At 44.1% G+C, this 27747-nt stretch overlaps 1 protein-coding gene across 2 annotated transcripts in view; it reads right to left on the bottom strand.

Annotated features, from left to right (window-relative positions):
* The window catches only part of DSCAML1 (DS cell adhesion molecule like 1), a 489982-nt gene that overhangs the window by 58392 nt on the left and 403843 nt on the right, over positions 1–27747 (bottom strand). For both annotated transcript variants that reach the window (XM_074304150.1, XM_074304151.1), the window contains 2 exons: positions 2175–2374; positions 661–757 (listed from right to left, as the gene is read on the bottom strand). In XM_074304150.1, the coding sequence (XP_074160251.1) occupies positions 661–757; positions 2175–2374 (297 nt within the window). The remainder of the gene's footprint in view (positions 1–660; positions 758–2174; positions 2375–27747) is intronic.

Here is a 27747-nt window from a genome sequence, read left to right as displayed (position 1 = left end):
GAAAGGTAGAGGGGAAGGAAGCCAGTAAATGACAGTGAAGTTTTCCTCTCACCCTCACCTTCTGTGGAGGGCTTGGGCCCCTCTTTACCTCTTCCTGAGAAGGGATTAGGTGCCCCTGATGTGATCAGTTTAGACTTGAGCCTTTTGGCTCTGGGTGAACGATCTAATCGTTGTATTCTCAAAATTGAATTTAAAAATCCCACCATTGACTTCTGCCTTATTTTCCTTGACTTCAGGGAGAGCACTGAGGGCAAGGGTTTCCTAGGGATCTCCCAAGGCAAGAACCCTCTCCAAAGGATGATATCCTCCGGGCATTGCCAAGGAGAGACCCACTTCTATTAGTGTTACATTCCCTGCTTGTCCTTTTCCCAAAGAGGAAATAAATAGGTTCAGGTCCCATTCAGCTCCATATATCCATTTCTGAAATGGGCCAATAGGGCATCATGTAGGCTACGGTTATCACCAACTTTTGCTATCCTATCCTGGACCTGATGAGCTCTGAGGGTCAATAAAAGAGAATTTTACATCAGATGCCTTTAGACGATTCCCTCCCTTTGCATTTCCCCTGCCCACATCTGTGTCTGAGACCCCCCTTCCTCTTCGGGCTTGTGTAAGGGACAGTGCTCGCTGAGGTGGGGAGTGGGAAGGGAGACAGGATACCTTGTACAGTGAGTTGGATCAGACCCCGGTCTTCCCCATAGGAGTTGATGGCATGGCAACTGAAGAATACAGAGTCCCCACGGTCAGCAGGCTTCAGCTTTGATAAGGACGGGGGCAAGGAGGAGGAAGGGAAACAAGGGGGCATTTCAGAGTGAGTCAAAGAAAAGCATAGTTTCTGGGGGGAAGGGAATTTCTTGTAACTTTTTGTTATTTTTTTCCTATGGTTCTTCCTCAAGTCACCTTAGATCCATGGATATGGCAGATTGATCCTATTTCCTATTACTTGCTTCCAAACAAGCCTGGGAAAGTGTAAAGAGTGGCAGATTTGAGTCAGCAGATTTTAGTTCAGATTCTCTCTCCCATTTAATATCTGGGTAAATCACTAAGATTCTTGGAGCCTTCGTTTCCTTATCTGTTAAATGAAGGATGTGGATAGATAACCTATAAGCTCTCTTCTGTCTCTAAGACTGAGATCCTATGATAAAGGGGATGGAGAATGCTATCTTCTACCCAAGGAGAAATGCCATTTCCGTCCAAAGGTAGGAGAGACTGAGGGCTGTATCACCATAAGAATAGGGCCTCAGAGACTGATATTCTGGGGAAGTAACAAGAGGAAGCAGATAGATTGGTCTTGAGGAGGCTGGCGGTCTGAAAGTTTTTGGAGTTAAAACAGGGAGGGATCTGAGGGTTTAATTATGAAGAGACCCGTGGGGTTAAGCTATAGTATTCTAAGTGCTGAGGGAAATGCTATGGAATTCTAAAAATGCTGTCAACAGAGGGCTCCAGGAAAGGAAATGTGATATTCTAAGAAGAGTTTTCAAAATCTGAGAAGCAATTCATACTGATTCCCGGGGGCAGAGAGGAAGGTTGGGGTGTAGGTAGAATCTACTGCTTGTGTGGGATTGAGAAGGCTCTAATTTTCCTGCCAGTAGTCAAGGTTATCTTGGATGAGGGAACCCGATCACTGCCAAATTAAAGCAGCTGTACTGCAGAGAAAAGGAATGAAGGCCAGGTGACTGTGCCATGTAGCTTCACGAAGGAAAGATCGAGAGATGGGGGAAACCAGCCCTTCCAAGCAGGTCATGACATAGTCCTGGTTTCCAGGTCTATAGTCAGCATGCTTCTTCGCTAGTTTTCTTGCTGATTTGCTTTAATGTGACTTCCCACCGAACAGCAATCTTTCACTCTATATTGAGAAGTCCCACAATGGAGAAATGGAAGCTGGGCAAATAGGTTGCTCTACTCTTTCTGGGTCAGGGAGATCAGTGGGATAAATCCTCACCTTCCCCCCTTTCCATTTCTCCAATGACAACTCAGTTAATGATGCTCTGGAAAACAATTTTGAATGAAAATCTGTTTGTATCCTAGGGATTTTCCCAAAAAGGAACACTGAGGTCCCAGATCTTACCCCCTATCTGCCTAGCCTGAAGATACTTGAGAAAGTTAATGAATTTGGCTGAAGGGAACTTTGGGGGTTTGGGTAGGAATGTTAAGGTGGGCAGACAGCTGTTTACCTTAAGAGTAGATATGACCTCATCCCCATTGTCCTTGGTGGTGATGGCGTATCTCATGACTCGGTCTGGGTCGATGACGGTATCCCCTTTCTCCCAACGGATGATGATGGGGCGCTCCCCTCGTGCAGTGCAGTTCAGTTCCTTTGTGTGACCCTTGATGGCGATGGTAGTATTAGGGTGTGAGGTGATCATGGCTGGTACTGCAGAGAGAAGGAAAAGGAGAATCAGAGAAAAGCATGGCGTAACCCCAGAACCCTGGAAACCTTCTCTGCCTTCAGCTGCTCTCCCCTCCTCAGAATATCCGATTCTGAATTGTCAGGGATTCAGACAGCTCACAAATGACAAGAGGAGAATAGATCCCTCACCGCCATCCCCCTCCCCTGCTATTCTGGCTTTAACTAAATAGCATTATGTGCACGAGGTCATTTACCCTATAAAGTATAACCAGCAAAGCTGGCTCTCAAACTTGCCAGGTCCAAGAAAGCGTAAGGGGCGAAGTGTGCAGTGGAAGATGGGTCTTTCCCATCTTCCCTCAGCCTCCGGCGCCTACCTTACCTCTGCAATGCTTACCCTCGTCTGTAAGAGCCACGTTAAGGGCCCAGGATGCTGGTGATGTGCTCCTGGCCGCTTGTCTCAGCCCTCAGACGAGAACGATTGCGGGGGGTTGACAGGAGGCGAGCTCTGTTCGGTTTCACTGGTGTGAAGCCCCACATTGTCTAACCCAGAACGTGTTGGGACCCCCTTCTCTCCTGACCTTGCTTGTGTGTGCTTCCTCGGGGTTCATTACGAGGGGAATGGTCCAGAGATGTGTGTCCTGTTATATATTCACAGGAAAGCAGGGGCCCAGCCCAGGAGACCCAACTAAGACCTCACTAGTCTATCTTGGATTATAGGAAAGACTTAGGAAGAATAAAGGATTTATCAAGTTCAATATCCTCATTTTACATGTGGCGGGAGAAGTTAAATAACTAGCATCATACAGCTAGTGAGCAGCAGATTCAGGTGTCCTGACTTCACAATTACGGTCCCTTCTATTAAGACAACAGCAACTCTCTCACTGGGAATAAGTTTTCAAGGATTATTTCCACCTTCTTTAGGCAAGACTTTACCCAACCCACTCCAAATAGCCAAGCAAAGATCCTGATCTTAGAAATCCCAACCAGCAGCCACGGGCAGCTCCTCCCCATAGTCACGATTCTGGGCCTTCTCTTTCTTCAGTCAGAAGTTTCTCAGGGTTTGGCAAACTTAAGCTAAGTGAAATGCAAATTGCTAATTCAGTTCTTAATAGACATTAAAATATATGTGTGAGGGCGTTCTGGGGAGTGGGATTGATTGAGGTAAGGAGTTCTCTGCAAGGAACTGCCTCTCCCAATACGGACCCACACGGACTTTGTCATTTATGGTCTCAGCATTGCTGGGATGGTGGTAGGTTAAAGGAATTTTCCTGTGTCAGAACTCGATGAGGAAAAGGGGCAGCATTTGAACCCACAACTCCGCGCCTCTGAGGCCTGCCTCTGCTGTCTCTCAAATGTGAGTCCTCATTATGAATAACGATTAACGTTAAAAATGCTGCCTTGGAACCACTGGCACTTTAACGTAAGCCGGCCTGCTCGGCCTGTGGGTGGGACAAGTCTGTCTTTTTGTTGCCGTTTTTTTGTTTTTTGATCGAGAGGCCTTTGTGGCTTCCCTGAAATCACTCGAGGCAGGCAGCCCAGCCTCAGCAGACCCGTCGCTAGGTCTCTCTGCCAGTGTGGCAGGGTCTCAGCACACTCCCCAGTCCCGGATCATCAAATAATGAAGCAGATAAATTTTATAATGCGCAGCATTACACCAGGATATACAATAAAATGCGAAAGACAAATAACTAGGTGCAAGTTATAATGAAGAAAAAGCCTGCAGTCAGAGACATGCGAGTATGAATTATTGACTAAGGTTTTACACTCTCAAGGATGTGAGGAGGAATATTTTTCCATCAAAGATTTGCATAATTCACTCGTATAAACCTGGGTGGAATATAGAGTATGATTTTACATCAACAAGTCAGGCTTTGCATTGCAGATGCCCTCCATGTTTTAGGGGAGGTTCGGAACAGGAGGGTGGAGGGAGGAGCTGGCCTTGCTTCTGCTGTCCCCTTGGAGACTGCATCCCAGGGTCTGGGGCCCAGGACGTGGATCAGACCCAAAGCTGAAGCTAATGCTAACTAACCAGAGACATCGGGCCTCCCAAGAGGAGGACAGGAAGATCGTTCCCTGCGAAGCCAGCCCTGTGGCCGGGGCTGTAAGAAGACTTCAGAGGTCTCCACGTGGGCTACATATGTTGCAGCCCTTGCCCTCAGGAGGTCCTGTCCGTGACCCATCAGCCCAGAAACTCAGAGAGGCTAGCAAACAAACAGAGAGACCGGAAAGATGGAATGATCCCATCTCTATCCAAAGCATGGGATTTTGGTCTCTCCCTTTGTCTTGTTTTGCTTTGGTTCCTTCTGGCTGGGGGTGGGGGGAAGAGTAGGGCAGGGAACACTGAACAGAGGAAGGGGAGAGGAAGAATGATTCTTTAGGGAAGAGGAAGAAAAATATAGGAAGCTAGGGAGTGGGAGGGAGGAGGAGGGGATCATAATGATAAAAAAAGTCCCCTGTTCAAATCTTTTGAAATATTGAGCTGTTCCTCAGGGAGGGTAGAAACTGGGTACTTCGTTCACTGATGGTCCTTACAGATCCCAGTATCACTGACCCAGAGCAGAACGACGGCCCGGACCTACTGCAAAGCCACCTGGCTACAGACAGACTGAAGAGGCAGAGGGCCAGCCAGGCTAGGGGGTCTAGATACGCTTTCCTAGGCAGGAGGGAAGAGTATCATGGCGGAGCCTGCAGCTGGATGACTTAAGGGACCCTGGTGACTTCTGAAGAACTGGCAGCTCTTGGTCATCTCCTTCAGAAAAGTTCCCCGTGGAAAAAAGTACAGGGAAGAAGTAAATCTAAAGCTTCAGGGATTGCTGCTTCTGGAGTCTTTATAGAAATGCTGCGGGGTGGTGGCAACTGATATAGACGGGGGAGACACTTTCCCCCACTAAATTGTAGCAGGTTATACCCGGCTGCTTCCCACGTGCCTCCTGAAGGGCAGTCTTCCACCCCAACCCCCCCAACCTGGTTCCCCCCAACTCTCCTCAGAATAGTCGCCAACACTGGGATCCTCCGTTTTCCTCCTCAAGGGCAGGCTAGGCCCTGGGGGCAAGTGAGGGGCATCAAACCCAATGCACTGACTCAATGTGATGAGTGGGCTCCGGAGAGAGCGAGCCCAGGAGACCTGGGGGGCGCACAGCCCGAGCACCGTAGTGTGAAGGGCGGGTAAGCAGGCAGGGGTAGGGATGTGATGCTGGAGAAGGGACCCCTCTCAGGAGAACTTGGCTCTGCCCTGCCTTCTGTCCGCTCCCCGGGACTGTGGGGACTTGTGAATCTGGTGTAGGGTCACACTCCTGGACATCAGTTAGCATGTACATAACGTAGGAAATGGCAGTCCTGAATCACAGGTCCCTGCCCCCAGGAGGATGCTGAGCCCTAACATTTGTGCAACGGCAGCAGGTCACCCCCTGGTGCTTTTTCTTCTTATCTGGAAGGTGAGTTGGAGTACATGGATTAGATGGGCCCAAAAGTTGTGGTCCTCTCTTAACAGTCTCTTGGTACCACAAGCAATAAGTCAGTGAGTTAAAGCTTCTCCTTGCCGGAGAATTCACATTTCAATAGACCTCAAGGAAAGCAAAATCAGCACTGGAGTTAAGAATTAGGAAGACCTGAGTGCAAATCCAGTCTCAGTTGCTCACAGTCTATATAACTCTGGGCAACTCAGTTTATTCATGTGTAAAATGGGAATATTAACTACCTCATAGTGTTGCTGTGGAGATCAAATAGATAATATACAAGCAGTACTTTGCAGGCCTTAAATCTCTATATAAATGCCAATTATCATTATTATAATCAGTTCTCAGTGGTGGAATTTCAGGAATTAGTGGAAGAATAATTTTTTTTTTTTAGCAGTGATGGTTGCCCCTCACAGGTGGCCTAACGTTCTGTAATAGTAGGTAAGTATAAGATGGGGTTTTTTCCATGCTTTCTGGACTGGGCCGGTTCCTGGGCAAGGCAATAAAGTCCTTCTTTCCTACCTTGGTCCAGTTTCTTTTTGTTTTGCCTCCAAAACACACAACGAGGGACCAGGGGATGATCTGCCTGAGTCAAGAGAACAGGTGGGGACAGTGCTGGATTTGGAGCAAACAAAGGCAAGTTCACACAAGCTGCTTCAGAAAACTTGCTACCTGTGTGGCTGGAATAATCGCTAAAGTTCTCTCAGGCTCAATTTTTCTATCTGTAAAAAGGAGATAATAGGATCTATTTCTTAGAGTGAATGAGAAAAGTATGTGTTAAGTGCATCATAAATGTTTATTATTATTATCGTTACTTACTCCAGGTACCCAGCTGGGTTAGGGATCTTAGTTGAACTTGTAGCCCGGATGGGAGAAGCCCAGGGTCCTCAGTACACCGCCTTTCCCCATCCACCACTTCCCCCTCCAATCCATGGCACTGCAGCATCATTCCACACTACAATGAATTACTGCAATAAATACTATTAATGCTTCACTCCATGCTGGCTGGGAGGCAAAGCCTAAAAAATCTCCAGCCCAAAGAGCCCTGCGCTCATTCATGAATGCACGTGGATGCCCACACCATCCACACTTACACCAGATCACGGAGAGTCGCACACTCTCACACAGGCTCCTGTCAATTTACAGTCTTGAACACGCCCGCAATCATACAAAAGGGCACCTTTGCAGACAGGCTCATGAGCACCCACAGATGCAGACCCCAGCAGCCCCCTCTTCTGCTCCTTCCTTCTCTTGCACTAGGAGTTAATCTGGATTTAGGAAACCAAATTTAGTTATGACCAAGAAGAAGCCATTCCTTCTGTCCAGGCAGCCAGCGCCCTCTTTTAGACAGTTCCCCCTTTTGCGGTTGGGTATGGGCAGCAAGGGGGGTGGGTGGGTAGCTGGTGGGGGGATGGGGAGGGTGGGCACAAACATGCAGGCTGGCAGCAGAACTGGGAGAGGGAAGAAATGTAATGCATAAACAAACAGAGAGCCTGAGTCCTGCAGTAATGTATGGTAATGACAGTCACAAAAGCAACACACTGCTCTAATAGGACACAGGAGGCTTTAATGAGATACAACTTCCTGGCTTTCTGTGGCAATGTAATTCAATTAACAGTGAAGGAAACTTCATTTTTTTAAGGGTGTTGGTGGTGGGAGAGACAATTGTCTGGGGGCTTTATAGGAAGGGCAGGAAGCCTTGGGGGCTAGGAAGGAGTTAGGGACAAGGGTGCCAGGACTGGCCCTTGCAATGCCCTCCTGTCCACAGACTCTCCCCAAGGGACCAGAACGTTATCTGCCCTACAGAGTCACATACAAACATAATGGGAAGAAGGGACATGGGTGGAGGTAGTGATGGAATAGTCTAAGGAAGGGGGCATCAGCACAGGAAAGCAGCTTTGAGTCTGCATGGAACTAGGAATGTTCTTGCTCCAAATCCTGCCTACCTAAGAAACCAACTTTTTTTCCAACTTGATTCTACCCCTGACTTTGTGTATGTCCCTTTGCTTCCTAGGGCTGTGGTCTCCTTATCTGTAAAATGGGGGCAAGTTCCTGCCCATATGGATACAGGACTTCCAACCCACCATAGACCTCCAGCTCTGGGCTCAGGAGAAATAAAGCAAATAGTTTGGCCCGGGGGCACAGCAACAAGATTCTGTATGGTTCTCCCAGGGCTAGCATCCTACAATCAAGAAATCTGAATTGACAGGGACATCAGAGGTCACCCAATAATAATAACAACTCACATTTGTGAGAATCTTTGTAATCAAACTGGACATTAAGGTTTGCAGAGAACTTTCCTACAACGACCTCTCTGGGCTTGTTCCCTCATCTAGAAAAAGGAAGCTGTTGGACTGGGTGAGCTCTGAGGTCCCTCCTAGCTGCAAATCTGTTTTCCCATGATCCCTGTGAGATGGGATGCAGTCAGTAGTCAAACTCAAGTTGCCTTGGTGCAATCCTGGCCCTGTACCAACAGTGCTTGCTTGGTTCATTCAACCTGAATTTCCTCTATTTCTATGGTAAGTGGCCAACCAGCCTCTGTTTAAATGCCTCTAGTGATGAAAAACTCATTCCCTTTTGAGCCAGGCCATGCCATACTTGGACAGTTCTAATTATAAGGAAGTTCTTCCTTAAAGGGAGATAAAACCTGCCTCTTTGTTACTTCCATCTCTCTGGCAGAGCCAAGCATATAAGGCTTTTCTCAGTGGCAGTCCTTAAAGCTTTTGAAATCAGAGATCACACAGCCCAATAAGTTCCCATGCTACTTCTTCTCACTTCCCTTTTCTCTTAGCTTAGTAATCAGTCCCATGATTAGAAGGCAGTTATAATAATGATGATGAGGTGATGCACGTGAATATAGCATTTTAGGATTTGCAAAGGACCTTAATTACATCATTCCATTTAATCCCTACAACAAAACAGTGAGGTAGTTATTATTATTATCTCCATTTTATAGATGAAGAAATTGCAATAAAGGGAGGTTAAGGTACGTCTCCAGGGTCATAGAGCTAGCAATTATCTGAGAGAGGATTTAAGCATGATTTTCATGACTCTTAAGTTTGGTGCCCTATTCACGATGTCACCCCACTTAAGATTTAAAATTGCTTTTAGTTGATAAAGATCTATATTTGCAAGGATGCTCCGCCAAGAGCCCATAACAACGGTCATCTCGGCTGGGCCCTTGGCAAAAGAACTCCTGTCTCCTTGTATTGGCACTGGTCGTCCCCCATATTTTCATCTTCACTTCTTAAACTGCCTCAATCCTTCATGATTCAACTCAAATGTCACCCTAGATAGGAAACGATTTTAGGTTCTAGTGCCTTCTTCTTTTTAAAAATAACAATAGCTTTTATTTTTCAAAATACATGCAAAGTTAGTTTTCAACATTCACCCCTGCAAAACTTTGTGTTCCAAATTTTTCTCCTTCTCCTCTTTCCTCCCCTAGATAGCAAGCATCATTGGATGCTTAAACATCCAATAATTAAATGTATAATTCTTCTAAACATATTTCCATATTGACCATGTTGCACAAGAAAAATCAGATCAAAAGAGAAAAAATGAGGGAAAAAAACAAGCAAATAACATAACAAAAGTGAAAATACTATGTTGTGATCCATATTCAGTCCCCCTCGTCTCTGAATGCAGATGGCTCTCTCCATCTCCATCACAAGTCTGTTGGAATCAGACTGAATCATCTGGTATCTTCTTACTAAGACTTATCTCGTGTCTAGCACGTATCTTGCATATTCGTGGACTTGTGTGTTGTCTCTCCCATTAGAATGGAAGCTTACTGAAGACAAGAACTACTGGTTATTTCCTTGTATCTAACTTCTCATGCTGTGCTTAGCACACAGTAATTGCTTAATAAATGCTCGATGATTGATTGAATGATTGATTAGCTCACTCCTCCCTGTGTGTGCCTGGAAATGGACCTAGTAGCAATCACTTATTTCAATACAGAGCTTCCATATTTTGCTTGATGTTTGAGAAAAGTCAGATGCAGAGAGAGGAGCAAACCAGCGCACTACACTGCTTTGGGCCCCCAGCAGGGGCAGGAATGACCTCTCTCTTCCCAGCTTTTGCTTCTAGGGACAATAGTTCACCAACCTCAGCTGGTAAGAAGAGGAAACTCTTATTTCCTTCCCTGACTCAGCGCTAAGATCATCCCTCTTTCTCCCTCTACAACCCCAAAGGCGGCTCAAGGCCGTTGCTGCTCCATCCCTTTTGGAGAGTGGACAGCATCCGCTCCTGCCCATCATCTCTGTCCCGTAGCTGCTTCTTCACTTCCCCACACTCGAGGGAGAGCAGGAGAGGTGGTGGGAGGGGTTGCTGTGGGAGGTTTCCCCCTCCATCTGAGGGCCTCCCCAGCGGGGCAGGCAGAGGGGTGAGGAAATCAATTCCAGTAACAAGATAGTTGTCAGAATCCGATGTAACCTGTTCCCATCTGTGAAATTGCTCTCTGGCTGGCTCCTGTCACCGAGGACCAAGCTCTGCCCAGGAGAGATGCCATTTACATTTTAATTTGATGGCAAGAGGGATGGAATGTTAAAAGCACCCCACACCCCACAGGCCCCCCTCATCCCCAGGGAGCCATGGACCTTCCAGCACCCCCGGGGGGTGGGAGAGCGGACAGCTTGAAGTCCCCTCATCTCTGATACAAACTCCTCAGCCTGGTCCTTTCCCCTGGTACCTGATCTCAGCCCCCACCATGTCACCACCCTGCCTCTGGGCTGGATCCTAAGCGCCCACTTAAATCCCATTTATGAACAAGTCAAGACATCCCTCTCAAGACCTTACAGGTTTGTCTCTGAGAATGAAGGATGAACAACAACAGCAGTAAGGGATGTCCAACTTGGACTCTGCTCCAGACCGACCCAGCTACTGGCTCTGCTATTCCAGCCCAGCCATGCTCCTCTTCCTCGCCTCCACTGATCCCCTACTTCAAACCTTGTTCAAAGCTCACTCTCTGTGGTGGATCAACCACCCATTTTTGCATCCCTCTTTACTCCAGTTTTTCCCTGGTAATCATTTATGTGTTACTCTGTTAAAAAAAAAAAAAGGAAGAGGTGTATATATGTATGCATATCTCATCGGCCGGGACCATATTTGATTTGATTTGGGTATATATATATGCATGGATGTATATGTGTATGTGCATATGTATATGTATATCCTACATTCCCCAGGAGTTGAGTCACACTTGATTTTGTGTGTACACACACACACATATGAATATATGTGTGTACTTATATACTCGTGTAGCATGTGCTTGAGTATGTACGTAAGTGTGTGCATACATCCATGTATACTCACATATTTTGCCTTTTCTCACCGTGCTTAGCATACAGTGGACATTTAGTATTGTTCTTTGTATCACTTGAGTACAGAGGAGAATATGAAAAGCCATTCCTAGAAGCTTATTGACTAATTTCTCTGGACTTGATGGGCAACATATATGGACAAGTGCCTGTCCCTTTCCTGAAAGAAAGGATATCTCAAGGAGATAAAATAGAAAAAGAAATAACTAAGCATCACAGCAAAAATAATAGCAAGAATACCTTATATGCTTGTAAAGTGCCTTTTTTTTTCAAAAATAAATTTATCCCTATTAATTGTTTCTCCAGCCTCATGACAAACATGGAACTCAGACGGGGCAGATATTTTGATCTCCAATTGAAAGAAGAGACTGAGGGTCAGAAAGATGAAATGTTTCAAAAAGTGTTGCAAAGCAATAGGGCAGGGGAGGGGACTAGACCATGGGTTACTTGGTTTTTCCCTTTAGCTGCCTGAGCTAGTGCTCTTTGCTGCTTCATCATCCATTTTCCACCCCCTAATTATGAGTGTCCCTGAAGGTTTTATACTGGGTCCTTCTCTCTCTCTTGGTATCTCATTCCCTCCCCTGGGTTTATGTGTCACCTCAGGCAGTTTCTGTACAGGGGACAGAGCGTAATGGAGAAATGAGACTTCCTTTTCATATTTCTTTCTTCCTTCACTAATGAGTTTGGCTCGGTTGGAGTTTCTGACAAATCACCAAATCACCAGAGGAAGCAAAAACTCAACGAAGCCCTTATGGGAAGTAGGAGGCTTGGAATTTTATGGTGAACAAGATAAGAATTTCATGAGTGAGTGAACTGAGAAACTGTGAAATGCATTTTTGAGAGGGCTAACATCCACTCTCATGCTTGGGAGAGGGGAGGCTGGAGAAGTAGTATGTCAGAGGTGAGACAGGAAGGGGTTGGACCAGAGGAGGAGGCAAAGTCACAAAACTAATCTGGAGGCAGAGGTGGGTTCAGTCATTTAGTAGTATCCAGCTCTTCATGACCACATATAGGGTTTTCTTGGCAAAGATTCTGCAATGGTTTGCCATTTCCTTCTCCAACTCATTTTACAGCTGAGGTAACGGAGGTAAACAGGATTAAGTGGCTTGCCTAGGGTCACCCAGCTAGAATGTGTTTTAAGTTGAATTTGAATACAAGATTTCCTGACTCCACATTCAGCACTCTCTCCATTGTGCTATCTAGCTGCTGTTTTTCAGTGCAGTTATTGTTTTAAGTGATCATATAGTAGAAATTATTTGTCCAAATATTTTTCTCATGCTGAATTTTAAATTTGAAAAACATGTGTGATTACAAAGGAAAGAGTTCCAGCTCTGGAAACAGCAATCTTGGGTTCAAATTCTGGTACTTTTATTTAATACTGTGTGACTTTGGACAATTTCGTGCTTTCTTCACCAGTAAAATGAAACATTTGATATTTATAGAGAATCTCTAAGATTCTTTCCAGTTCTAATGTTCTATAGTCCTATTATCCTATGATCTTCCAGGAAACAAAAATTTTAAACTTTCTCCCCTGACCTTGTTTCTGCTGCCCCTTCCTTTCACAAAGTTCCTCCCAGAACTTAGAATTCTTTTTGAGAAAGGAGGCTAAAAATGCTAGCAATAGACAGCTTTCCCCCACAGACCCTTACCTCCCAACCTACTCCTTAATCTTTCCAGAAAAGGATACGTTCATGCAGAGCTGTAACTAACAGTTTTTCACCTGAAATACAAATGGTGGGATGCATTCTCCAGTAAATCCTGCCCCCATGCCAGTAGTCAGGAAGAGGGGTGGGTTTGGGGTTAGAAGGGAACTATAAGGGGGGCCTTATTATAGTGCTGGGTGAAAGATCGGGATTGAAGTATTTGAGGGTAGAAGCATCTTTCTCCTCAATGAAGAACCCTATACCATCACCTTGGACAAAGCCCCCTTGCTCCAACCCTAGTTACAATTCTGGGCATGTAGAAAACCTCAGGGACCATTTCCCTAAAAGGAGACGGGAGCAGCCTGACTTGAAGGGATGCTTGTGCCCAGCTTTGCTCTTTTGCTTTGTAAAAGGATTATATTTCTCCTCCATCCTTCTGTGTGAAAGCCCTCCCTGTGTTCCCCCTGGCACTTCTCTCTCAGCTCTGGTTCTTTTTTGTCTCTGCTTGTTAACAAGACTCCAACAAGAGGAGGAATTTCATTTGGTGGCTGGAGATAAGCCAGCCACAAAGGGCATTGTTGGTGTGTTGGGTGATGGGACCCCAAGAGCTCCTCCCAGACTAGCCCACTTCCACTGATAAAAACAGGCTTCTCCCCGAGGAAGGTCTAGGGGGTGGGGAGAGGCTTCTTCTGGCTCCTCCCTCCCTTAAAGCGCCAGGACTGTGATGTTATTAATTTGATTGCACCAACTTTGGCTTCTTGTCTCCCCTGATTAGCCAAGCTCTACCTGAAGCATGAGATTAATGCAAATTGCATGGAAGCAATTGGTTATGCCGTTAGAAAGCTAGGAAGGAAGCAGTGAAGGCACCCCTGCCCTTCTCCAGAGGATCAGAGGATTGGAGCAACTGGGATAAGCCACTGCATTTGTTAGGGAGACATCCATCACTTGCTGAGAAAAATAGAAGGGTCCTACTGAAGAAATATTGGTGTCAGTTCTGGCTCTTTGCTAGTTCACCTTAAATGCATGACTCAACATGCCTGGGCCTTGGTTTCAATAGCTATGAAACGGGGTTTTTTATTCCTTAGCTTACGTGTTCCAGAGAAGAATTCTCTTGTCTAGATTTGGAAAGGATTGAGCCCACGGATTTGAATCCCTGCTCCGACCGCCTCCTGATTAGGCTACAAGGTTTTTGAAAGCAAGGATTGTGCCAGGATCGTGCCTTGTCCTGCTTCATCTTTTTCTCACAGCAAACAATGAATGCTTATTGAATTTAATTGAATCCACCACTGGACCTAGGATTGAGAACTCATGGGCAACAGCATGTATTAAGTCCCTACTGTGTGCAGAGAAGGGTGCTAGTCCTTGAGGGAGAAGTATGGATTTAGGTTAGATCCAGTCCCAATCTTCAGGAATTAATTGGCCAAACCATGAGCATTTATCGAGCCAGTACTTGCGATGACTTTTGAAAGAAATGAGTAAGGACATGGAGGCGAGGGATGGACTGTGTGAGTGTGAAAAACAGCAAGGGGGCAGTGGGACGGAACACTGGCGTGCCCGAAGGCGAGTGGTCCATAACAAGGCTGGGAAGGCAGGCGGTAGAGAGCTTTCAATGCCAAACAGAAGAGTGGTGGACGAACTTACTGGTGGTGACAAAGAACTTACTGAGCGAGGGAGCGGCGTGGCCAGCCCGAACTTTAGGACAGCCACTAGGACTGCTAAGCGAGGTGTCGGGTGCAGTGAAGGAGAGATAGCCAGTAAGAGGATCACAAGATCCAGATAGAAGGTAGCCCCAGCCTGAAGGGAATGGCTGTGTGAGGGGGGGGGGCGAGTGGAATAGGAGGGAAGTCCTAGAGCCAAGGGGATCTGGAAACTCACCTATCACTCTCCTAGTTAAGGGGGGGCAAGTCAGAAGTGCAGAGAGCCAGGATAGGTTTTATTACATGAGTACGCTAGAAACTCTGGAGACTCCGGAGGACCGGCGAAGATGCTCTACACCTGCCTGCTGACGGAAAGTTGGTGAGGGATCTCAGAACAGGAGGATGATTCCGTTCAGACACGGCCAATGCGATTATTGATCTTTCTCATCTCTCTCTATTTGTTCTATTGTTCTCTTTTTCTTTTCTATGGGGGTAGGAGAGGTGTACATAAATTGAGGAAGCTCCGTGGTACAATGATTAGAGCACACTGGACCTGGGCTCAGGGGACCTGAATTCAAATCCGGCCTCAGACATTTATTAGCTCTGTGACCGTGGGCGGGCCACGGTGCTTATCTCAGTTTCCTCATCTGTAAAATGGGGATAATCCTAACACCTAGCCTCTAGAGGTCGTTGTGGCCGTCAAGTGAGACCATCTTTGTAAAGCGCTGAGCGTGGTGCGTGGCACGAAGTAAGTGCCATAAAAACGTGAGCTATTCCCATCAGCCCGGATCCAGGGCCTCTGTTGGGCTTGTGTCTCTAGAAATAGCCTATTAAAATGCAAATATCAAGGAGAGGGTAGAAAAAGCACGCAGGAAGCCACGAACGCACAAATTCCCTCTGCTCTGGCCCTTCCCGTGATCTCTTTCAGTGTATATTCTCCCTTCTCTCTCCCTGCCCCTCTTTTTTGTCCAAGCCACCATTTTTGTTTAGGAACTCAGCAGCGCATGTCTGGATGATTCTAGTAGTTCCTGGTAACAGGGCCGCTCTGCGCCGTGTCACTGTCCTGCTGAGATGACTCTCCCTTTTATACCAGGGGCACATTTGCTTGCCTTTCCGGGCCCTACAATCCGACTTCACCTACCATAGAACCTAATTTCTGACTAGGTATAGCGTTTTCTCTCTCTCTCCTCCATCTCACACACACACACACTCACACATACACACACTCACACACACTCTCTCACAAACATACACACATACACATACTCACACACACACACACACTCACACACACTCACACTCTCACACACACTCACATATACACACACACACTCTCACACACACACTCACAAACATACACACTCACACACACACACACTCACACACACACTCACACACATACTCATACACTCTCACACACACACACTCACACACATACACACACTCACACACTCACACACACACTCTCACAAACATACACACTCACACACACTCTCACACACATACTCATACACTCTCACACACCCACACCCACACCCACACATTCCAGTCTCCCACACATCGGTTTCATTCCCATTTCTCAGCTTTGCACACACCGTTTCTCTTGTCTGGGGTGATTTCCCTAGCTCTCCGTCCCTCCCTCTCCACCTGTTCTGTTCTACCTCTGCCTTCCCCAGTTCCTGCAGGCCGCTACCCCGGGAACCTCCAGGGCCTTTTTAGTGAGACAGCGTTCAGCCCGGACTCACCCTGTTTCACCCGCAGAGCCCTCTCTGCCTCGCCCCAAGAGCTGCTGCGCGCCACACCAGGGATTCACGACCTGACCGTCCGCTTCATCAGGACAGACGATTGAGAGAGGCCTGTGTTTGATCCTTCCCTATTCGGGCAGTCGGGGAGGAGACTAGATCTAGAGGGAAAAGGGGAATCTGGGGAAAACACAGGATCCTGTGCTCCAGGAAAGTCAAGAATTCTCTCCCCAGGGCCCCATCCATCAGATAGTGGAAGAGGGCTGGCTGGGTCCTTAGCCTTTTTAAATTTCATGGGTCCCTTGGGCAGTCCGTGAAACTTAGACCTTCTCAGAATGTTTCTAAAGGCATAAAATGAAGTAGACAAGATCACAAAGGAAACGACCGTGCTGAAACACATCCTAGGCACTATCAAAGTTTTTGAAGCATTTTACTATGACCTCGTTTGATCTTCGCAACCACTTTGGGATGTAGGTGCTGTTCTCCCCATTTTATAGATGAGGAAACTGAGACAAACAAGGACTAAGTGAATTGCTCAGTTTCACGCAGGAAGTATGAGGCAGAATTCAAACTCAGGTCTTCTTCTATCAAAACCCCCCACAAACAGATGTCTGGATCCTCAGCCTTAGGTACTGTTTAAGCCAGCTCTCAGTTCACAGGTGAAGAGACTGGGCCTGGAGAGGTGGAGGTTCACACAGGTAATAGTAAGCAGGGAGGATCCGAGCCTGGGGTACCGGAGGGACCATCGAGTTTGTGGGAGTGGATGCTAAGGATCTGGGTTCGGGTTCTGCTCTTCCTCGTCTGGGAGAGCGCCCTAGGTCTGAGTTTGTGAATCCCACTCTCTAAGGTCTCTTAACGGTACCAGCGGCACCACGCCGAAGGGGGGAGGAAGAGGAGGGAGGAGAGGGCAGTTTTGGCCTCTTTGGGGAAGGGGTTAAAGCTGTTTGCATCTTGGTCCTGGGGGGTGGGAAGAACCGGGGGAGGCTGAAGGGGAGGAGAAGGGGGGGTGCCCTGCGCTGCCTTCTCCATTTTAATGAAGTGGGAGACAAAACACTCCTCTTTATTTTACGGAGTGTATGAAAATCAATGCAGACCAAGAGCTAAGCAGATAGTAACAATAATGATTTTAAAACCCCCTTCAGCACATCTTCCCTTCCCCCCTTCCCCCTCCCTCCCCTCCGGTCTCGGGTCTCTGTCACTCTGCCTCTCTCTTTCTTTCCTTTCTCTTTCAGCCCGGCTCTGACTCTCTTTGTCTTTCTCTCAGTCTCTGCCTCCCCCATCTCTCTCCTCCGCGCTCCCGTCCGTCTCTCCCACCCCCATCTCTGCCTTCCTGCCTGTCTCACTCACCACTGTCTCTCTGGTTCCCTCTTCTCCTGTCTCTGATTCTCCCCTCCGCGTCTCCGTCTGTCTCTCCTTCTCCCTGTCATTGTCTCTGTTTTCACTCTCTGTCTCTTCCCCCTTCCTCCCTTTCTTCTTCTCTGTCGGTCTGTTTCTTTTTCCCCTTCCCCCATCTGCATGCCTCTTCCTCTCCCTTTTTCTCCCTCCCTCTTTCCCCCTCTCTGTCTCTGTGTGCGTCTCTCTGTCCTCCCTCTGTCACTGTTTCTTCTCCCACTCTTCCCTTCGTCTTCCCCTCCCCTGCTCGTCTCTTCTCCCTTGCTCCCTTTCTGTCTTGTCCGTTTCATTTTCTTCGTCTCTTCCTCTCTCTTTCCTTCTCCTCCCCAATCTCCGCCATGTCTGCATGTCCTTCCCCGCTTTCCCTCTGTCTCTCTTCCTCTTTGTCTACCCTCCTCCTTTCCCTGCCAGTCAGAGAAATGTCTGAAGTGTCTGCTAGGCAGCTAGGTGGCAGCATGGGTAGGACGCAGGACTTGGAGTCAGGGTGGTCCAAATTCAGATTCAGCCTCTGATGCTTACTTGGCTGTGTGACCCTGAGTGAGTCACTGGTTTCTCATGTGACAATGGGGATAAAAGCACCTACTTTCTAGGGTTCTTGTGAGATCACATGGAATGCTTGTAAGGTGTTTTGTAAACTCTAAGATGCTACACAAATGCTAGCGATTGTGATGTTTAGTGTTAAACACTCCTAACTTGGTTTGGGATTATCCAGGTAGTTCTCAATCTCTCTCTTGCTCCTTGGATAAATGCGGGGCCACAATAATTGCACATAATAGTACTTTACTTGACAGACGTTTTACAAAGAAAGGTCTTGTCTTCAATTCGGTGCCACTGGAGGGCGGTGGCATCAATGCTTTGGAGACCCTTTAAAGTCGTCTGCTTCTTTGGGCCTTTGTCGTCTCATCTGTCTCATGGCAGCGCTGGGCTCTCACCTCCTTTCTGACTCTATAATCCCTATGATCTCAGCCAGCCTTTGACTGAAGATGGACCTGTGCTGTCAACATCTCTGACCAGCATCTATCAAGCCTCTGCTGGCTTCCGGGCTGACTACTTTTATTTGGAGACAATCGGGGCCCTCCCCTCAGATCCATTCTACCTTTCCAGGAGAATATAAACTCCCTGAGGGCAGAAACTGCACCATTTTTTGGCCTGGTACAATGTCTGGCACAAGAGACACTTTTTTTTCAGGGAATAAATGGGTCAGAGCGGTTGCTAGCCTAAGAAATCAGTCCTACATTCTTCTTCCCCACTGTATGCTAGCCTTATTCCCATGATTGTGAGATGGAGCTCTCCTCTTTGTCTTCATTTACTGAATAATTTTTACAGAATCAAATTACTGAATAATGTTATGTGTCAGACAGTGTATGAAGCAGGGAATATGAAGGCAACAAGGAAACAGTTCTGGACCTCAATGAGTTTACAATCTCTTTGAGGAAAATGACATGTAGTCAAATGAATCTAATGCTCTACCCATACCATATGGAAGATATGTTAAATACAGAATAGTTGAGGTAAGTAGGTAGAATACCAATAACTGGGGAGAGAAAAGGAGCTACACAAAGCTGAAGAGAAGGCATGAGGAAGATGGATGTCCTGTATGAGGAACATCACACAGGCCTTGGCTGGGTGGGAGAACATATGGGAGAGAGGAGTTGTTTGTTTTTCTTCTTTTTTTGAGGCTGGGGTTAAGTGACTTGCCCAGGGTCACACAGCTAGGGAGTGTTAAGTGTCTCAGACCGGATTTGAACTGGGGTCCTCCTGAATTCAAGGCTGGTGCTCTTTCCACTGCGCCACCTAGCTGTCCCAGGGAAGATTATCTGGGACCAGATTGTGAGGAGCTTTTATATGTTAGAGAAGAGTGTGCATTCTATTCTATAGGCAGTGGAAGCCATTGAAGATTGTTGAGCAGGAGAGTTACGGGGTTCGATCTGTGCTTTAAGATGCTACTTTGGCAGCTGTGTGGAGGAAAGGTCAGAGAGGGCAGAGTCTAATATCAATTAGATATTCCAATAGCCTAGCCAAGAGTGGTGCTGGCTGGGTGAGTCACCCGAAGGACATGATGGGGAGGAAGGATCCCTAGGATTTGGCCATGGGATGCAGGGAGGGGGTGAGGGAGAACCAGTGAAGGGAGGGCCAGAGACAGCAGTCAGATTTTTGTTGGGATTGCCTGTTCCTTCAGGACCCTGTCTTCACCCACAATCCATCTGGGGCTTTAGCTTTTCTTCAGCTTCTATTTGACTGAGTCCCAGAAGCCTGGTGTTTGGTGAGAGAGTGTGTGATTTCCCTTTAATTGGCCTGACATTTTCGCTAAACAAACAAATCAAAACCCAAGCTAAACAAAGGGCCCTTATCAGGTTTAATTGGCTACAGGGTTTTGTCTGTCAATTCACTGGGGCCTTTGCAAAGCCCCAGGAAGGTCTGGGGGAATACTGTAATAGCACACGCATAATAAGGTTATGCCAAGGGATTCAAGGGAACCAGACTCAGGTCTGGGATGCAATCACATAGGATGGCTGGGGGGAGCAGACAGTTCAAACCTAGCCCCCTCTGCCCCTCCCCCAGCCCCAATGAGGTAGCTTTCCTTTGTACCTGCCTTTTATTGAAGTATTTTGTTTGAAGTTGCTTTTTTCCCCATGTGTCAATCAGTGGGAGAAATTACTGCCTCCTCTTCTTGGTCTTCTCTTCTTTAAAAATTTTTTTTTAAAAGAAAGATAAAAGCCAACCCTGGAGAAGTGGCATTGGCAGGGGGAGGGGGGGTGAAGCTAATTTCATTCATTCTCAACAAATTTCCCAAGGTTGCTAAGGCTGGCTGCTTGTTTTCTCCCCAGCGGCACCTCAGGCTCAGCAGGGGCACAGGCTTGTGAACTCTCCTGACAGGCTTGGGAGGCTGCAAGCAAGGTGGGAGGCTGTGCCCAGCAGTTTCTCCTATAGGGACCTCCTCGAATTATTTATCTGTTTTCATAGTGTTTCACTGGCCAGCTAAGGATCACAAGGGGGAACTCCCTTTGGGGACCACCCACTAAGAGACTTTTAGAGAAGGTTATAACTACAAAGGGTTTCTGACTGAATGATCATAAATGATCACATCTAGAGCTGGAGGAGACCTCAGAGACAAGCTAATCCAACCCCCTTGTTTTTTACAGTCAGTGGAGCAGTCAGGATTCAAACATGGATCTCTGGATTGCTGGTCTAGAACTTAAAAAATAATCAGAAATTCTTTACCTCCTCTTGACCTTCAAATGATTAAACCTTCACCCTCAGAGCTCATGTAGCACTGCACTTAGTAATACTGAATATTATAGTCATACGTACTAGACTGTAAGCTTTTTCAAGGCAGGAACCTTCAGATTTTCTATGATTTACATAAAATAAAGGAACAGAGAGGTGGTTAAAAGCAGTTTTCTTAGCATAGTTTTACTCAGTTTCTTTTCCCATTTGAGGAAATAGAACCCTGGGGGGATTTCTGCATCAACCAGGGGAGTTTGATAGACTAAGAACTAAAATGGGTTTCTGACCCTGTTAGCTGACAACTGAACTGAAGCCACTTTAATTCTCTCTGTTTCAATTTCCTCATCTATAAAATTAGGTGGTTGGATTTGATGGCCTGGAAGGTAACTTCCAGACTAACTCTATGATACATGATTCTGTTACTCAGAGGAAATTGTAAGTGAAAGAGAAGGACATAAAGCAGATGGGACCCTATCATGAACAGTGGTTCCATTATAGAAGGCATGTCATTGCCACAGGCCAAGAGAGACTTTGAGGAGAATTAAGAAGATAAATAACCAGGAGAGGCTTACTAATCACAGCATCTCTTAGTGGATGGTGAGGGAGCCCCTCAGCTGCTGGTTGTAATTGTTTGTCCTGTAGCTGAAGCCACAGGAAGGCCAAGAAAGCCATATTCCTCTTCAGGGAGGGGCTTACCGACCACAGCATCCCTAGTAAATGCTAGAGAGGGAATTAAGGGACTCGGAAGATAGCTAAAAGCTGAATGTACTGTACATGTGAAGGTCACCCTGTGGGGAATGGCTAAGACAATATCTGGTGGGGAGCACCATGATTCAGAGAGCATCATGGTGACATCAAGGGAAGACACCAACAGCTCTGTCTGCAGTGCCCAGGGTACGAGCTGTCCCTCTCCAAAGGTGCTCTGGCTACTCCCGGCCCCGCTTGTATGTCCCAGGGGGGGTTCGTATGCCAGTTCACTCTTTATAGTGGAAGGAAAGTCCAAGGTTATTGGGAGAAATGGTCTATTTTAATTTTACTTCTAAGTTATTTCATTATCTTTGTTTTGAACTAATCCTTTGGCTTATGAGCAAAGCAAACACAGTAGAGGGCACTTAGGAAGTGTAGCAGAAACCAACTCTGGCCATCAAAGTACTTGGAAACTGGAGTAGTTTTCTACAAGTCCGAATGGGAGAGAGATCTTAGATGTTACATTGCTGGGGTTGTCTAAGATTTCTACTTTGGATACTTTAGTGCTGCAGGGATATTTCTCAGATTGTGATTGGACTTTCAGGATTTTAGGGATGTGTGTGTGTGTGTGTGTGTGTGTGTGTGTGTGTGTGTGTGTGTGTTTATTGAGCCAGATCAATTGCTTGAAAAAAAACTTTTACTATTGTGTGTCAAGGTGTCATCACAGTATTATTTTTATTTCTATGATGATTGTGTAGTGAGTTACAATGAGAACAAAACTCAAAACAGATGTTAGGCTTTTAGAGTTCTAGTTACAGTAATGCACTTAGAGAAATATAGAGAACCGTTAGTTAAAGAAGGGCCTTAGGATGTAAAAGATAAGGCTATTGAAAGTACTTCATGTGATGCTGTACATATCTTTGTGGAGAAGTGAAGTACTTAATAAACAATATATAAAGTCCCTCTAAAACACCTGGTGAAAAAACAGCTGGGGAAAAAAAATCTGAAAAGTGATCATTATCCTCTACTCTCTCCTCAAGAAGCCCAATATAATTTTGTCAAGGGAGAAATTATGTGAAGAAATTACGTGATGCATGTATGGGCATGGGGGACGAGATGACATCTAGAGATGGAGAGAAGGTTGGCTAGTAAAACAATAATAGCATTTATATGTCATGTTAACGTTTGTAGAACATTTTACAAATATCTCATTTATCTTAATAACAATCCTGTGAAGTAGGTGCTATGATTATCCACATTTTACAGATGAGGAAATTGAGGCAGACAGAGGTTAAATGACTTGACAGTCACACAGTTAATAAATAAGTGAGGCTGGATTTGCTTCTAGGGCTTCCTGACATCAGGTCTAAAACTCCATTCAAAAACCTGCAGAGGGACTTCACTATGTCAAGTTACTACTCTCTCTATCTCTTCACTGGAGAGGAACCATACAAGTCCTGGATAAAACATACTAATTATAGCAGTGGCAGTCAACTGCTAGGGAGCAATAGGTGACACAAATAGAAGAGTCTCAGAGGACTAGAATTCAATCTTGTATATGGTGTGAAATCACAGGGCGTTGATCCTGTCACCATGTCACCATGTTTGAATGTTTGCAAGGGTTAGAGAAACAAGTTGCCATTTTAGGGACTCCTTGGTGAGCCTATATTAAGGTGAGTTCCTTGTGCTTTTCAGCACGGAGGGAGAAGTTCTTTGAGTATGTATGTGGACAGGCTGCTTCAGAAGCTAACATTTGAAGCCAGAACGGTAGATGCTATCAGGTTGTTCCAGGCTTTAAACCGTTAGATGGCAGGGAATGACAAGTCTATGTGGTTTTTATGGAAAGGGGGAAGCACCTGATAGATGTGAATGGATTGAGGTTTGAGAGGGAATAAAAAAGGAATTTGGAGCAGTACTTCCACACTACCAATCCAGATCACAAGTCCTCAGACCTGGACTAAATATCCTTCCTTATCCCTTGATTGCTCAATTTTGGCTCAAGTAAGGGAATAGTGTTTAGAGGAGAGGGAGAAGAAAAGAAATAGAGAAGAGGAAAGAGAGAAAGGGGGCAAAGGGAAGAGGAGAGAAAAGTGAGATGGGTTGTTCTTAAATAGTTTGCATCCTTTCCGAAGTGACCAAAAGAAACACAGAGATGGCTAATTTATCTAAGAACTGTCACTCTATTATCTCTGTCCTATCTCTTCCAGTAATGTCAGACATCACCACCAATATACTTACTTAGGTAATAAAAATGATGACAAGAACAACTTCTTAAAGCCTAATCTATTTATGTTATTGGGGGAACATATGAAATGTAAAAGTTACAGAATTTCAGGCAGGGTGATGTATACAGCAGAATTTCTTTGCTAGTAGTGAAGGCCTCCTAGGAACCTTGACATATGGGCCACTTTGGAATACCACTGATTGGTTTGGCACTTCAGACAATGTAATGTAACTGTTCCTGTGGATCTAAGAAATAGATGGTGTGGCACGGGGTTGTAGGCTGGCCTTATTTGAGACTGTTGTGATGAATAACTTGGTGTGGAGAATATATCAAGTGAAGCTGTTTCATTCTATGGTATCATGAAAGTCCAATGGAAAAAAAAATCCAAAATATCAATATTCTATCTGATGGGATTGTTTTGGTACAGATGGCACTGATCACTATAGCAGGCAAATTGTAAGTGCTCATGAAATGGACTGAACTTGAAGAATGCTTTTATTATGCATTAATATCATATTAAAATTGGAGACAAATCTTACTAGTTATAGGCAAGAACTTCATACTACTTTTTTGTCAATGACATACATCAATTCTAATATACTTGATGAAATATTGTAGCTCATACAGGGCAACTGTAAGAAATAACTTCATTCCTAAGCCCAAATTGGAATGGAAATGGAGAAATTACTCAAATCTAAAGAAGAAAAAGTTGAAGAATCTGAAGATACGGAAAAACCTTTGTTCAAAACAAATTCCAGGAAGTTTTACCTATGTTTCTCTAGCCCCTCCAATCTCCTTTGTTAAAAAAATTGGTGAATTATTAATGGTGTGTACAATTTTGACTCTCTAGATCACCTTTATTTTTTAGCTTTAGTTTTAAATTATGCATTATGATTATCAGAAATCTCTAATATTCATTTGTTTTCTGAATTCCATTTCACATATTTCTTTTTTGTTGTCTCTAATGATATTGTTACTAGTGATGTTTTTGGAATGTTGAACATGATAGCAAGAAAAATGACAATGTCTCAAATTATTTGAAAAAGGAGATGGACATACTTGGATTGGAATTTTGAAAAGCCCTTTTTGTTTTAGACAACATGAATCCAATTAGTAGACCAACTATACTAAAATAGTAATTTTAAAAAGCAGAAATCTTTTATAACCATCACAAATGAATGTGCTTTCTAACTATATTTGACAGAGGGTAAGTAGAATATTGCAGGAACTGCTTGCTATAATACATGCTATATTCCGTGTTATTATATCAGTCACAGAAGGAATGGTACAGGAAGAAAGCTGGAACTATGTAGAAATATTCCTACAAATACATATCAAATGGGAGAAGTGACTTGAGAAAACTATTTAAAATGTACAGAAAGAAAATGGGAGATAACATCAATAGTAAAAAATCTGAACAACAAATTTCATTATATGGAATGGAATCCAGAAAACAAACATATATCAGAAAATTTGGTAAGCTTTATCAATAATTGAAAACACAAGCTAAAAGATAAAGGTAATCCAGGAAGTCAAAAGAACACAAAACCCATTTTAAACTATTCAACACCAATTTTATAAAAATTGTAGAAGTTTGAGAAGCAAAGAAACTAGAAGGGAGAGATGTAAAGAAAGAGGATGTAGAAAATTGCCCTGTCGTCTCTATGGTCAAAAGAAATATAATATAATTGAAGTATAAGTTGGATCAAACACAAAAGAGAAAGTTTATATAAAATTAATATAATTAATGACAATCATCAAGGCAAATGACTGAAAGAGTAGTTAGATAATATAGTAGGAAAGGCACTGGGGTTAGAATTAAGAAAATTTAAACTCAAATCCTACTTCAAAAACTTATTTGTGTGATCCTAAGCCTATCACTTAAACTGACAGTCTTAGTTTCCTTATTTGCAAAATGGAGATATCATTTAATTTCTAGGGTTATTGTGAGGATCAAATGAAATAACTTATGTAATGTACTTTGCAATTATAAATGGGAGAAGAGGAAAGAACAGGAACAAGCATTTATTAAGTACCTACTATCTGCCAGGTACTGTGATAAGTGCTTTACAAATACCATCTCATTAGCTACATATTAATTAAGCTAAGAATAATATTCTTATAAATCTGTAGATGTTAAATAAGTCACTTATGTGCCACAACATTTACACTGCTTTTTACTGAAAATCACAAAGTCTTGGATCCATTCCATTCTCAGGACTTTATCATGTGTTGCAAATATACAAAATAAATCCATGCCAGTTAGAATGCAAGATTATTTGATGTCCATATGTAAAACTGTTCTCCCTTTAAAATGTGCCATCAACAAAAGAAAAACTCTATAAAATGTGGCATCCTTTAGGTGGACAGTTTAAATCTGTTATGGTTCTGTTTAACCTTAAATCCACTATCATTGTTTCTGAGTAGAATTGAGCATAGTTTTCAGGATAAAGAGGGAGTTGTACCAAAAAAAGTATCATTCAATGTACATGGATGACATCAAGTTATAATAACACCACTGAAAATCACACTAAATACCTACTTTGATGAGTGGAAACTTTGGTAATATTGAAATGTTATTTGAATTTCTTAAGTGAAACTTTCTTTGGGTGTGCCAAAAAAGAACAGAGACTGAGTACTTTAAGCTTGAATCTGGAGGTCAAATGAACTAAAAGATGCTTATAAACACCTTAGTCTTCTCTAGGGAGGACATATTAAGCACGACTCTATTGAAGAGGAAGCTGAAGCTGTGTAAATTAAGAGAGTTATTGTATAATGAAGTCAAAGATTAATAGAAAATACATTTAGGGAAATTAGTTCATGTATAACTTTGGCTTGGTAAAGTGAATGACAAAAAAGGTGTCCAAAGAAAAGTCCTTACAATGGTTACAAGCTACAAAACTCATTACTCTAAGGCATGTAGAGAAAGATTAATACCTCCTTGTTAAAAGAGGAGGAAAAAAACCTGATAGATGTACTCAGAGCAAGTGATAAATATGTTAACAATTTACAAAAATACCTTTGTAAAAAAAGAATATCACCTTCTTTCACAAAACAATAGTAAAGGATGGCAACAGGTAAATACCACTGATCTGCTAAAAATGATCTCTAGATGGAGACTATAAAATGGCTACGATGCAAGCAAGAGTAGAATGTAAAAGAGTTCTAAGGATGACATCTATATGAATTTAACCAACTATATGCTGACAAGAAGATTTTTTTTTAACAAACAGCTGTGATGTGAGTTTATCTATAGAAATAAAGGGCTTTACGATAGCAATTCAGGATCAGAATCAGATCATTGCCAACAGAAATTATAGGAAAATTATTAATAATTAAGAAGTTAAGATTTGTTGATCTATGCAGATTATACAACAAAGTGGTGAAAACTGCAACATATCACTGCAGGTTATAAAAATTTATCATCTTCTGGATGCTTAGAGAGATATGATCAAGTAGTTTGAATTAGATGCCAAAAATTTTATAAAATGTATATATTTATAAAATTTCCTTACAATATCCTGTGAAGTAGGTATTAACAATATCATTATTCTCATCTTATAAGTGAAAAACTGAGGCTCAACATGACATGTCCTAAGATCACAGTCAGTAACTGTTGGAACCAGGAACTGAATCTTTATCTTCTTCCTATAAGTATTCTTTCTGTATATAGTATTGGAAGAGCCCGATGATTAAGCAGTTATCAGATAGCTAGGTGGCACAGTGCATAAAACAGGAATCAGAAAGACCTGAGTTCAAATCTAGTTTTAGACTCATTTGCTGTGTGACACTTAGTAAATCATTTAATCTGAGTTAGTCTGAGTTTCCTCATCTGTAAAATGGGGAATGATGATATCATGTGTCTCACAAGGTTGTTGTGCAGATCAAATAAGAAAATATGTGTAAAATGCTTTATAAACCTTATAATGCCATATAAATGCTAGTTATCACTATCATTTTCATTAGGTGATACAAACGATTGCTTGACCTCAAACTCTTTGCTCTTTGATTTTTGGAATGGCATTTATTGTCTGCATTTACCTTAGCATCTTTGTCTTTTTAATCTTATTG

Source organism: Sminthopsis crassicaudata, chromosome 3, assembly GCF_048593235.1.
Source record: "Sminthopsis crassicaudata isolate SCR6 chromosome 3, ASM4859323v1, whole genome shotgun sequence".
Taxonomy (NCBI): Eukaryota; Metazoa; Chordata; class Mammalia; order Dasyuromorphia; family Dasyuridae; genus Sminthopsis; species Sminthopsis crassicaudata.
This window is presented reverse-complemented; position numbering and strand designations above follow the sequence as displayed.